Consider the following 14,189-nt stretch of genomic DNA (forward strand, 5'->3'; position numbering starts at 1 on the left):
GCTGAGTTGTCCAAGTACAGAAAAGGACTTATGACTGCATTTCTTACTGCCTCAAAGGAACATTATCTCAACTACCAACAGAACACTACTAATAAAGGCTCTTCCTTATAACTGTGTTATTCTTTTCTTATGTATTCTGAGTATCTTGATCCTTACCTTGACTTCTCTTCATCACTGATTTCTTGGACTTATTATCTTACATAATACATACATATTACTTTTTATACACATGTGAATATCTAATTTCACATATACAGTTATTCTCATTCTCCTTCCTATTGGCTGTAAAAAAGCAGCTGGCAAAGTCAGTAGCTACCACAAGAGCAGAGCTGAATCCTGGCATGGGCAGTTTTAGTGTGAAACAACTGATGCAAGTGAGCAGGTCTGGACACGCCAAACAAGTAAAACCCAGATTCTGTGGAGGTCCCTACTAAAGCAAGAGGTAAAACAACAGGATAGAAATAAATTTGCCAAACTTCAATCAAATCAGTACTCTCATGCATCATTCACCAGCTGTAAAGCAGCCTGTACTGACACATCAGTGCTGTCATTACTATACCCCAATATTTCAACAGCCTTCACAGAAAATAATGAAATACGAGGAATCAATAATGTAGGAAAAAAGTGAAGAAGCCTCAGAGGCAACTACAAGATAACGATTATAATACTCTATGAACTTTCTGAAATATTTTAGATATAATTTTCAAATAAAACACTTCAAATACAATCATGACATATTTAGTATTATGAGAAAAAGTTGGAAAATATCTCTTTCTAAGATTAAGACAGAAACTATCTTGAAGCTATTCATATACCAGCTATTTTTTTAAAGAGGACAAAAGAAAATACACATATTTTAAAAATTATTAATAAGAGAGATGTAACTCCCCATAGAAGAAACTAGATATCAAAAATTGTTTCACCACAACAAACCCCATGTTTGGCATGAGTAAAAAATTTTCTTTAATATTACTCTACTGAACAAAATCGAATGTCTGTGCCAGGTCTCTGAGTTTTGTACAGCCTGCTTACTTGGTGAAAAGAGCCTGTTACCATGGTTACAACCGTAAAAACTTAAGCCTCAGTGAGATATTAACATTCCTTACTCTTGGAAAGAAAAAGGTTTCCTTTTTTTAGGCAAGTGACCCTTTCTTTTTTTCTAGGTTCCCCCCTTTTCTTTTACACGTTAGAAAAGAATTAGAAATAAATCCTAATCTTGTGTAAATAGTTGAAGATGTGAAGCCTGACTAGTACATTGTTTCTGTACTAAAGCATCTTCTTTTAAAGGAAGGACTCCTTACAGTTGTAACTAGTCCTTAACATAATAAAAGTAAATCACTGAAAGCAAACAAATACTATGGATTTCAAGTAACCTGCTCCTAAAATGTAACAACAATAAAGATGTCCTCATTTTAATGGTGACCTGAGAGTGACTTCCACATGAATAAGCTTGAGGTTTTTTGTTTGTTTTGTTTTTTAAAGAACTGGTCATTTCATACTGTTCAAAACAATGCCCACAGCTGCATCCCCCACCCCCAATTTCTTAAAGATTTGTTCAGATTTCAGCTATCCCAACACTGACAAATGCCATGTTAAAACAGAAATTAATATGACATAACTCCAATGGCACAAAATATTCCTTGTAGTTCACAATTGAATTTAGCTTTAGTTTCAGCTTCCTAAAGTGCACAGGTGAACTGACTTCGAAATTTTAACAGAAATGGTTGCCAAGATATTGCACCTGTGTGTTCTTGCAAACTAAAAACTAGTTTACACACATAATTAATTAGGAATGAGGCTTTATACATAGAAAATATTTTATAAAAATGGAAAATATATAATAATATGGTATTAACAAACAGTACTAATCAACTTTCCTAAGTACCATAATTAACAACCCTGGCATCATTTTTGGTGAAGCCACGTGCATGCACACTATGGATCTCCTGTTTTATTAGTTGCTGCCCCTTAATAATTACCTCAACTGATATCCGAACCTGTATTCAAGTCACTTTTGGAGTGCGAAAACCCTATTTCTCACCGGTTTAATAAACGTTGTTTTGGACCCTGTTGTCCCTTAAATCGACCTTGGGGTACCTCCATGACACCTGTGTTTTCATCTGATCATCAAAGGGATATCAAACCAGTATTTTGTTCTACTTCAGGACCTATTCTATAATACTGAAAGATATGCATGTATTTTTAAATCCCTATGTAAGAAATGTTCTATTTCTTTTTTCCTAAAACCCAGCCCCTGAAGACAAATCGGATATCAGAAAGCCACAGTAAAACTGTAAGCATTAACAACATTATGTATACTATAATTAAACAAAATTCTTTTGCAGAGTAGAGGACAAGTGTTAAGCCAAGTTCTTCTTTCCTGGACATATAAACAAATTCTACAGAGCCAAAACCAATGGGGCCAAATTCTAAATTGGGATGACTTTTTGAACTGAGAGCTCTGGAAAACAATGTGGGTTGTTTTGGTTTTTTTCAATTGCAATGCAAGTGGCTACAAAGACAATTTTCAAACTGTAAACAGAGGATACTTGCGATAACAACTTAACTCTCAAAAAAAAAAAATCACTGTTAAGCTACATACCACCTCGAGGTTGAGATGAATCATTACTACCAACGATTACTGGAACACCAGCATCTTCCAACTTGATCTTCCATTTTTCAATTATTTCAGCTGAACCATCCTAGAAAAATGATGACAGAGATATAGCTCTTTTAACTTGCATAGCAAATTAAACACAGTCCCAAACAAGACAAAAGGGCTGGTTACTTATGAAGAATTTATGAAAGGAGCAGGATCATGCAGAAAAAAAAACAGGGAAACAAAAGTGCAATTTGAAGTTAATTTGGCCAATTCTGTTAGGGATAATAAAAAGTCCTTCTTTAAATACATTAATAACAAAAGGAGGGGCAAGGAAAACCTCCATTCTCTGTTGGACTTTGAGGGAAATATAGTTAAAAAAAAATGAGGAGAAAGCTGAGGTACTTAATACCTACTTTGCCTCAGTTTTTACCAGTAAGACAGGTGGCCCTCAGGACAACTGGCCTCTGGAGGTGGTTGACAAAGATAGGAAGCCGAATAGCCCCCTTGTATTCCAGGAGGAAATAGCTGATGACTTACTGAGCCATCTGGATCCTCACAAGTCTATGGGACCAGACGGGATCCATCCTAGGGTGATGAGGGAGCTAGCAGAAGAGCTCGCCAAGCCACTCTCCGTCATCTTCCAACAGTCCTGGCTCACTGGGGAGGTCCCATATCATCGGAAATTGGTGAATGTTACCCCAATCCACAAAAAGGGCTGCAAAGCTGACCCTGGCAACTACACGCCTGTCAGCTTGATCTCGGTGCCTGGCAGGGTTATGGAGCAGATCATCCTGAACGCAATCACACAGCACCTTCATGATGGACAAGGGATCAGACCCAGCCAGCGTGGGTTTAGGAGGGGCAGGTCCTGTCTGACCAACCTGATCTCCTTTTATGATCAGGTGACCCACCTGTTGGATGAGGGGAAAGCTGTAGATGTGGTCTATCTAAACTTCAGCAAAGCCTTTGACACTGTCTCCCATCATATACTCCTGCAAAAGCTGGTAGCCCATGGCTTGGACAAGTGTACTCTCTGCTGGGTTAAGAACTGGCTGGAGGGCTGGGCCCAGAGAGAGCTGGTGAATGGGGCTGCATCCAGCTGGCGGCCGGTCACTAGTGGTGTGCCCCAGGGGTCAGTGTTGGGGCCAAGGGTTGGACTTGCTGATCTCTGAGGTCTTTTCCAACCCAGTCAATTCTGTGAATTCCTATCAGAGATAGTATTTACTTGGACAGTATTTTAAACAAGGTCTGAAACATACCTTACTGGCATCATTAAAAACTGACAGCTCCATGGTTTCTTTAAAATCTTGATCCCAAACCGACTTCAAGCACTGATCTAACCAACATTCGCTATTGTGAACAGGCACAATGACAGACTACAAAAAAAAAAAATCCAAATGTATGTCAGTAAACACTACTTGTTTACTTGCAGCATAAGAACATTCCTTAAAAACAAAACGTGCTAGATTCTTCTTAAACCTACTTTCACAAATAATGCACCTTAAAAGTAGGTAAAGTTCCTTTATTTTCATTATAAACATATTATTTGTTTTCTTCTCGATCAAACTTTTTTTTCATTTTTTGAGTTCTATAATATGGCCTTCAGTAGATCTCACAAACAAAAGAGAGTACTCAACCAAAAATGCTAACAAAACATCTATAACACCATACCTGTTTCTAGTATTCCTGCATTTCTTATGACACTCTTTACTTTGGTCTTCCATTAATATATCTTGCTCATCAGCTTTAAGCTTACTACCTAATTGGAGATGCTCATATATGCAGCCTGTACTCTTGACCTCTAGCCAAGTTTTTAAAAATCATTCTATCTAAAACTACTATTAAGCACATTACAAGATTACATATGACATAGTGCTATAGTTCACCATTTCAACAGCAGACTTTCCTATTACAGCTTCTGTTGTTTCAGCCACATACACGTAAAGCATGAAAACTTATCTGAAATATTTTTAAATTGTTTAGAAACCAGAGATGGGGGATTTCTCTGTTCAATTCCTCACCACTGTTCTAGTTACCCCCAAAAGCCAACAACCTCTCCAAATTCTTTCAGTATCTGAAAAACGAATACATTCCATTCACAGAGTACAAGGCCTAAGAAATGAGCACAGTAACACACTGGCTGTGTTCGTAAAAGGAGAGTCCAAACTCGTACCTGTTAAGATCGTTTATAGATGGGGAACTTAAGGCAAAGAGCCTCAGTAACTTGTAAAAGTCTCATGGGATATTTTAACAGGTTCCTAGAAGCAGAACTTAAACTCCTTATCGTGTGGTATAACCATAAATGCATAGTTTGAAGAAACAGAAGAGTAGTTCCTATTGTGAACATGTGAGAATCTTAAGAAACAAAATACTAAAAGACTACTGAAATTGAATTACTCAAGAATTATTCAATACTTCAGTTACCTCGGTTCATTTAAGGAGGAAAAAACATGAACCAGGGCACTATTTCACTTACGGGCGTAGATTCATAGTAAAAAATCTAGCTGGTAGTAACCTCAAGAGACCCTGTTGTTTTATTCTGTCCCCAAACAAGATCAAGTACAGCTGTATCCTTGCTGACAAACCATGATCCTCAGGGACAGAAACACCAACCCTGCTAAGGCACTCTCTATTTTAGCAGGTGTAAGCGAGACCTGGAGCAGTCCTACAATATCTGAAGTCCTTTTGCTGCAGTTTACACCAACTACTACTTCCTGATCCCAGCACAGATTATCACTCCAGTTCTTTTTGAAGCAGCTTTTCACATATTTGAAGCTGTTACCATAATAGTGAACTACAGAAATACGCATAATGCTCTTTAAAAGTAATTCTGAGCCAACTTAGGGACATAAACTGGAAACAACTAATGTATTTTTGTCATTACAAGATCAACTAAGAGACGACTGAGTTAGAATTATCATTTCATTAGCTGAGGCTGATTTATAGCAAAATCCAACACTTTCATGGCCTATGAGCCAAGTACAACAGTTAAAACACAGAACTATGAATCAGATCCGAACACTGTGACACTATGTGGCTTTCCCTGAACTTCACACATTCTAAAATAAGACCTGAAGCAGGTTTTAGGTATTTTTAGTAATGCAGTTTTGCCATCATTAAGCTGAATATAATGATTCTTGGACTCACTGCAAAATGAATTTTGATGTATGACAAAAATGACAGTCCGCAAAATGGTTAACAGGTAGTTCAATCCCGTCTTCTACAAATGTGTTACTTGATCAAAAAACCTCCCTTCTTCCCTCAGCTAGACCGCTGAAAAACAACACATCAATCATAAGACTGAAGGGGAGAAATGTAAGGTTAAAAAAATGGCAGAAACGGTGCAACTGCATGTTTTGTATCAAAAAAAATCTCTTACTTCTGGCATTACCACCATCCTCCTCTACTGAGAACATGTACAATAAACAACTCAAAAAGAAATTGTAAATTTCAACTTCCTCAGGTTTTGCTTCAAGCTGGCTCCTACCTGCCTCCACATCTGAATATGGAAAATTAATTCAAAAATCATTTGAACATCCTGAAGACTTCATAGAAGTCAGAAACTGTTATTTTCAAATGAAGTTTTCATATGAGTCACTACTCCAAACCATTCAGAAAGTCATAGCTGTTGGCAGAAACATACTAGTTCTGTCAAATCTTATACACGAGATACTTTAAATAAACACAGGAAGACTTTCAGGCCGCAAACTTTGACCTGCCTTTAGGATCTGAGACTCCGATAAGGTGTTTGTAATTCTCACTTGCCCATTGATCGGATTTTTCCTTTTCAGATGTTTGCCTCGCTGCACCTTAATTATTGCCAAACCTCATCAGGTTTATGTGTATGAATTTGTAAAAGAAAAACTAATTTAAAGGGAAAAAAAAAAATGTTACAGGGAGTAACTAAAGAATCAAGTACTGTAAGAATTTTTTAAAACTATCTTTTCATACTCCACATAACCAAACGCCCCTCATGCCACTCTGTGGGGCCAAGCAGCACAACGCCGAGGCCAGAGCGGCTCCCGGGACACCCGCTGCCCCCTCAGCCGAGCGGCCGCAGCAAAACCTCCCCCGGGGCTCCCGGGAGAACCCGGCGCGGCCGCCACAGCCGCTTTCCGCTTTGTTCTGTGCCCAGCTCCGGCCGCCCCGCTCCCCGCCCGGGCCTCAGCCTGACACGTACCACCTGGACGGCGCAGCCTCGCCCCGCCGCCCGGCGGGGCACAGGGCGGCGCGTTGCGGCGGAGCTCCCGCCGGCTCTCCCCGCCTCCGCCATGGCCGCCTCCGCCCCCCAGGGCGGGGATGGCTCCCTCACCGCCGGGGTGTCCCTGCAGGAGCTGGAGCGCCCAGGGCGGGTGCCTCTCATGTACAGCGGGGTGCTGCCCGCTCCCCCGCTCTCGCCTCGTCCTCTCAGGCCGCTCGCGCACCAAGCGGCGCGGCGGGAAACCCCAGCGGGAGGAACAACGATCGAGGAGGCGGCTGGAGCGGCCGGAAGCGCCGCTGAGCGACGCTCTAGGTCGGCAGCGAGGAGCGGGAAGGCGGCCTGGCCTGGCCTGCGGGACGAGGAGACCTGGGGAGAACCGCGTCCATCGCTGGCTCAAGGGGGAGCCGGGGCTGCTGGGTGGCGTTTTAAAGTTTTAAAACGTTTTCTCTGCGCTGCGGGTCAACCCCGGCGCTCCGCCAGCCTGGCTCGAGGTGTGCCGGTCCTGTCTGTGCAGACGTTGATTTTCTCAATAAATGGGGCCTCCAGTTTCCCACCTGTTCTCTAATTACGTTTTTTACTTGTACCTCTCCAATCAGTACTTTTCTTGGTTAAGACTGTTCTGCTCAGTGCTAGCATTGCCTTTTTCATTTTTTAATAAACTTTAAAAAAAGGAAAATACTTGGTGGTGGTAATGATATAATTATTGATAATTTACCTACTGAAACTATGATTGTGCAACCACTTACTCCCTTGAACATATTCACAACTAAAAGGGATTGCCAGGCCAGGTCCTATACAACAACTTATTCAGAATTTTTTAAAATTTGCACAAAGTAATCTTTGTTCAGCAGAATCCTGAGATTATCCCTTGTTTATCTGGAGAGCCTGTTAAACAGCTAGACAACTCGAGGAGCAAACAGAGCAGAGTTATCTTAAAATGTTTGTTGGCGCACAAATCTGAGGACCGAGGAGGTGAGGAAGATGGCCAAGCTGTAATTCACCCGCAGAATCTATTTCAAATTATCTACACCGCTTCTCTCCGTCCAGCCTGGGTTTAATCTCCCCGTGAACAGCACTGCTAAATATGATCATTTCTTTTCCTGGCGACAAAGGCTGCTAGCACTTTTACAGTGCCTGCATGCCTTGCTTTATCTAAGAAAGTGTAGCAGAGTATTGCTTTACTCGAGCTGAACCAAACAAAAGTCCCAGTCAGGGACCAGTGCCTCATTATGCGAAGCAGTCTGCAAAATGCAGAGCAAAGCCCAGGCTTCCTTCCCCGAGGAAAACAGAGAACCAACCAAAACCACCAGAAATGTTTTCTAAGTTATGTTCTGTAGCTGACCACAGAGGGTAATTAAATACAAACATCTACTTAAAATGTGATTTTCATTTGGGGGGATTTTGGACAGACTTTTAAAGGCCACAAGCACGCGAATACTATTCAGTGGGATTTTCAGTGCAAACCAGGCGTCCAGCTTCCATTGAGGGAGTTGTTACCTACCGGCTTTTGAAAATCTAGCAGGCATTTCTGTGTTCTTGGGCAACTAAAGAGTTTTCAAAATACAGTCTGTTGTTTCAGAGCAGATTCTTCTTTCATGTGGGTCACAATGGAAGATCTCCTGATGCTGTCATGACAAACTCATTAGAAGCAAGCAAAAATGGTTTGGTCCTACTTCCAGTTGCTGTGCTTCAAAGAGAGTGGTAGAGAACAGCACACAAAGCAGTTCTTACAGTTAAAAGCGTTACAGAATCAAAGACATTTCTCATCATACTAGTTTTTAGCTTTTATTTCTGATAAAACAATCTCTTGAGGATCATTACTGTGAACCTAAAACTTGCACATTCCGGAGGCTTCAGCTATCAAATAGAAATTTTCCTCGTCACATTGGAAAGATTAGCTAGAAAGTTGTTTTGCTTTCTTTACACTTAATTCTGGCACTCCAAAAATGACACAGGCTAGTTATAGTATGGACAGCTTAGACCAGCTGACTTCTGAGATCTCAACCAATTTCACTGGGAGTTTAAAAACAAATAAAAAATAAATATATTTTTTTAAAGAGTACTTATTGTGTAGGATACCACTAGGGCTATTTAGGCCAAGTAGTCTTAGGTTTAGTTTCTTTTGAAAAGGTTAAACTGTAACTGAAGGGGTAAGAGAGAATCCTTACAAAGGTTGTGGAACATGCAGGCAATTTAATTTAGTTGTATCTTTATGGGAAAGACAGAAAGAGTATAGAGTTTTCCTCTAACATATTTATCACTGAATTTACACGATTCAGTACTGAAGTATTTCCAGAGCACACCATGTTGAAAGGATCATTCAACAGAGTCGGTAAAATATTCAGCTTACAGCTGGTTTTGAAACCACTTCTATCCAAAGAATGCTTTGAGCTTCCAGAAATGCTCCGTTATTTTCATAAAGCATCACAGGAGAGTGGCAAGAAAAGAGAGATGCAATATTTCATATTATAGCACTACAGGGCAGCTGTCATGAGACTGGATCAACTTTGTTGTTCCTGACAAATACCTACTAGCCGGTCCTCAAAGGCCTTCCTCCAACAACGGAGGCTTCATAAAATCCTCAGACAATATATCGCAGTCCTCACCATCTTTACCCTGAGAAATAATTTCTTAATATCTCACCTAGCTCTTGCTGTGATTTCAAAGCTCCATCAAATTTGGCAGGCTGAGATCTTTTCCCCCCTAGCAAAAAGATCCAGACATTTATCATCTCCCCAGTTTCAGAGCTATTGAGCCTGAGCCTACTCCCTAACTTTTCTGTTTTATACAGAAGCTTCTTGCTGTCTCCCTGCACAGACTGAAGTCTCCAGCTCCCAAGATACAGTTCCTCAGTTTGAGTCCTCTGTTTGCAGAGGGAGTTTTAATACTTTCTTTTAGATAAAAATTATCCTACTTTCCTCCTACCTCAGTTGATTCAGCACTTCGACCACATTTTAGGCCAGATGTGAAAAGCTCTGCTGGGCTGTTTTAAAAAAAAAAAAAAAAAATTCAAACCTTAGGACCCTATCCTGCATTTTTACAGGCCTAAAAGAAGATAGCCGTTTCATAATCAAACACACTGAGTCAATACAAACACAGAGGCCAGTAACCTGCCAAAGATAAGACTAGACTCTTACAAAAGACACAGCCTAACATCCCTTAAGCCTGTGTCTCTGCCCTGAGAGGCTCCCTCAACCCCCTCCTTAGGGGTCCTCTGATAGCCCTCTCCCCAGTGTTTTATCCCCTGCAGCTGTGTGCCTTCTCAGCTGCTTTCTTGCTAATGCCTGTCTTAACCCTTTCTTTGCCTGGTAGGGCTTGCAAACTCCATCCCTAATCCGTTAGTCCTTATCCATCTCACACACAGAAAACATGCCGTTCCCTTCCTCTCCACAGCCACCATTTATGTATTTGCAGATTATTGTTACCTTTACCCCCATCCTGCTCTCTTGTTTAGGTTATGCACATCTGATTCATTCAGTCCTTCTTCGCTGGTCATGCTTTAGACCTCTGTTTATTCTCATCGCTTTCTTCTGGACTTTCTCTGGGCACTTTGCATCTCTGCTGGGGAATGAGACCCAGCGGCAGAGCCCGTGTCCCCGCGGGGGCTGTACCAGTGCTGGGCAGACCAGGATTACATCCCACATCTTCCAAGCCATGCTCCTGTTTGCACAGCTTAGTGCAGTGTTTGCCTTTTTCACAATGGCTTGACACTGTTGACTCCTAATCAGCTTGGGATCTATTATATCCCCTAGCCCTTTTTCTGCATGAGGGAAACAGTATTTTAACAGTTTTATTCCAGTCAGCCACATGAGAAGAAAATGACTGAAGTAGTGTGAGTGAGATTATCTGCTTTGTGCTTCAATACGAGAATTGTTTACTGGTTTCCAATTAGTTACATGTGTACACCCTGTTAAGGGAGTTGCTAATGCCTTCCTTTGGCCTTCGAGCCTTTATTACTAGTGGGGACTAGTACCTAAGAGTTATTTGGGCCAATTTCCCTGTGTACTCAAGACTTCAAATGCTCAGCTGAAATTGCAGGGCTGATGGCTCTGAATAAAACCTCTTATAATTTAGGCATATTGAGTTTGAATACCCTCACTGACAAATGCTATTGCTCTTTAGAGAAGAGCTGTTGTGTGATACATTTCTCTCTTTGAAAAACAAGCTGCCGTTATAAAGGATGTTGCTGTTGCTTGTTTCTTTTTTTCAGATGAGTCAATCTGAAGAAGCCCGCGGCTGTTTTTATGAGTTGGCAAATGTCACAAATATTCTGTTAACAGGAGCGCTGGACTTGGGTACCTTTGTGGGTGAACTAGAAAGATCCCATTCATTTCGGTACCAGTCCACACCTCCAAACAGAACACTCCCCTTGACCACCACCCGTCATCCCGCTCCCTGTGCGCTCTTGTTTCACGCCCTCTCATCGGTTGGCTGGGCTGCATTGCAATTTTGTGCAGGTTCCCTGTTCTGCCTTGGCCATTCTCTTAGCTGCTCTAGTTCAGGCTGTTGAGTATACCTTTATATTTAGTGTGGTTTTGTGGCATTAAGTTTGCAGGAGATAAGGTAGCAGGGAGGGAGAGGCACAGTTCTTCCACAGAACTGAAAAAGATCGGTGCAGATTTTTCTTTGCCTAGGGCTTCAATAATTGAGCAATCTTATGCAAAGTGAGACTTTTATTTGGCAATCTTAAAGGAATGTTTCTGTAGAATGCTATATTTTTAAAATACAATAGAAAAAACATCTTTACTTTTTAGCTGGTGAAATCTGGAGAATGCGGTGACAGGCAACTGATTATAGTCTAGTTACCTCAGTTAATACAGCTGAGTTTTGTTATTAAGTAACCAATCTGAAACTCAGTAAAGTAATAATGACATTTTCCTTACTTACCCAAAAAGCTTTATAAGTAAGTTATTTGGAAGGAAAAAAAATCTTATTTACAAAAGATAGCAAGACTCAGATAATGGAAATAGATAAAAGTCAGCCTTGAAATCCCGTTTTCCTAATCTTGACAAGTTCCTGTGTGCCACAAGTGATAACCCTTGGGAATCAAAGCTTCTACTTGAGGAAGAATAAACCTTTAGAAAGTTCAGTTTGGGTTTTTTGTTTTTCAAAACCATACCTCTCTTTGATCTTCTTGATGGCTGAGGTGTTAAACACTTATGAAATAAAGTTATGCTAGAGGGCTGAGCAAAGTAGGTGGAATTCAATATTTCCCAAAGTTTCACTGGGAAATTCATACTGTCCACAGTCAGAATTTTGTTGAACTTCAGTACCTTTGGGAGCTTAAACTTCTTTGTATATAAGTACAGGAAGCATCTGACATTTTAAGATGGGAAAGTGCTTAAAGAAATAAATCATATCCCTACAAAGGAATATATACATAACAGGAACTGGGATGTGTATAATATACAGAGATCCACAAGACAATGTATTGGATGCACATCTTTATATGACATACAGACAGGAAAGGAAATGAGTAATATTTTGAATTATGAATTAGCCAAAGGCCTCTGAAGAAAGTATTACAAGAATTGTATAGCTCTAGAGAATACAGCAACATTTACTTAATATATCTTCATTGAAAATGGAATTCAATAGTTCTTTAAATCTTTATACTACCCTATAAAATACAGCTTATTATATCTTTTCATATCATTCTTAAAATACTAATCTACTCTGAAAAGTGGGTCTTAAAGTACAGTTTATTGTGACTAATTTTAATTTCCAAGCAAACACTGTTGTTCCATTTTCCTGTAAATGCCAATTCCTCAGACTCACCCTGGGTTTTGAAATTTAAAGTTCTTTCAGGCTTGTGCATCTTCAGTAAAACAGATTTTACAGCTTCATTAAGACTAATAATACTGCTGATAATACAAAGGCTAGTATAGTGAGCAGCTTACTCCCTTACAGCTGTATTGGCTGTGTGTTGTAAAAGAGTAGTAAAGATGTAATTCTTGTCAGAAAATGGCCAGATGTGAGCAGAACAGAGACAGGAAACTGTTCTCTTTCAATGAAAAGCTGTTACTCCATTTTAATGTACTTTCTTCTCTGAATGTAACTGGCCTCGAGGCTGGGGAGGCCTTTGAACAGCCTGACAAATGTGCTGCTAACCTGGGGACCTCCGGCTCCATGAGGAAAGAAGCCAACAAGCTGTGCGAGTGGTATCTGGGACGGCTTGGTCCTACCTCATCCCATCGTGCAAGTGGCATCTGGGATGGCTTGGTCCTACCTCTTCCCATCATGTGTGTGGTCCCCGGGCTGAGGGATGGATGTGAGATCATCAAGTCCAGACTCACAATAGGAACATGCTCATGTTGGGCCACCAGGCTGTGGTGGGGAGGAGGAGGTGATGGCACCTCCAGGCTCTTGGACTTGCACAGCACCCCAGATCTTCCCCGGGTTTGAGGGAACTGAGGAGAAGCCTCAGCCCCATGCAGCATTGGGGACTGCGGGGGCTGCTGACACCGGGGTGCGTGAGAGGGAAAGGGAGGTCTGGACCTCTTTAGACCTCAGAAAATCTGTCTGTACTATAATCCTTTCAAAGGACATTATCAATTCACAACAATTTTGAGAATAAACTGACAATAGTGTCAAGTATTTTTTTGGTAAGGTATGGCATCTTTTGGGACATAGTACAGATAGAATTTGGCTATCAAAACTGTTTTAGCAGTAGGTCTATGGAGACTCCATTGTTGTGCTAGCAGGATATAAGAGATGACAGTAAATTATTTCATTGTGTAGAGGCTCCCTGGTAACATCATTGTGATGCCATTAGAGCCTGCAATAAACCATCATACACAAAAGACTCTGCTTCTCCCTCTCTGTGACAAAATCCTTACTCATCTGCTTCTGCTGAATACTCTTATTCTTTCCATGATCAACACAGCTACTTAACTTCTATCTAAACTTTCCCTTCCCAAATAAGGTACTTCTTTTTTTTTTTTTTTTTTTTTTCTACTGAGGGAGAGATTTAATTTCACCATCTGGGAAGCCAAGATCCTCATTTTTACTTCAAGTGAAATCAACTAAAAATAGCATTTTGCTAACATTGCTTCTTGTGCTGTGTCCAATACTCTGCCTATTGAGCCAGAGTTCAGGGATATGTAGGTGTCCAGCTCCATTGATGGCATTGGCCTAGAGGCAGATCCTGCAGGTATCTAAATACCTGGGTATCTGTATATGCATAAGTGAAGTTTCATTTTGGTTTAAAACCTCTAAACTATACAAAGTTATATTTGTTAGTATTCTCATCTTGGGTTCTCAAATTATTTATGCACCAAACAACCCATATGCCAATTGTAGTTATCACGCATGTAAACTTGAACTTTGACATTTCATACCATTGCAGAATCTTGGTATGTGCATTCTGTTATCTTCCTGCCACCC

The 14,189-nt window shown here is 40.7% G+C and overlaps 1 protein-coding gene across 5 annotated transcripts in view; it reads right to left on the minus strand.

Annotated features, from left to right (window-relative positions):
- The window catches only part of B3GNTL1 (UDP-GlcNAc:betaGal beta-1,3-N-acetylglucosaminyltransferase like 1), a 95,633-nt gene extending 88,649 nt beyond the window's left edge, over positions 1 to 6,984 (minus strand). For all 5 annotated transcript variants that reach the window (XR_011741838.1, XM_071816663.1, XM_071816662.1 and 2 more), the window contains exons 1-3: positions 6,783 to 6,984; positions 3,862 to 3,978; positions 2,603 to 2,702 (exon numbers count right to left, since the gene is read on the minus strand). Coding sequence is in view for 4 of the 5 variants with exons in the window: in XM_071816663.1 (XP_071672764.1) it covers positions 2,603 to 2,702; positions 3,862 to 3,978; positions 6,783 to 6,965 (400 nt within the window). In the remaining variant the exon portion in view is untranslated. The remainder of the gene's footprint in view (positions 1 to 2,602; positions 2,703 to 3,861; positions 3,979 to 6,782) is intronic.
- Between the last annotated feature and the right edge of the window lie 7,205 nt (positions 6,985 to 14,189).

Source organism: Patagioenas fasciata, chromosome 18 (genome assembly GCF_037038585.1).
Source record: "Patagioenas fasciata isolate bPatFas1 chromosome 18, bPatFas1.hap1, whole genome shotgun sequence".
Lineage (NCBI taxonomy): Eukaryota > Metazoa > Chordata > Aves > Columbiformes > Columbidae > Patagioenas > Patagioenas fasciata.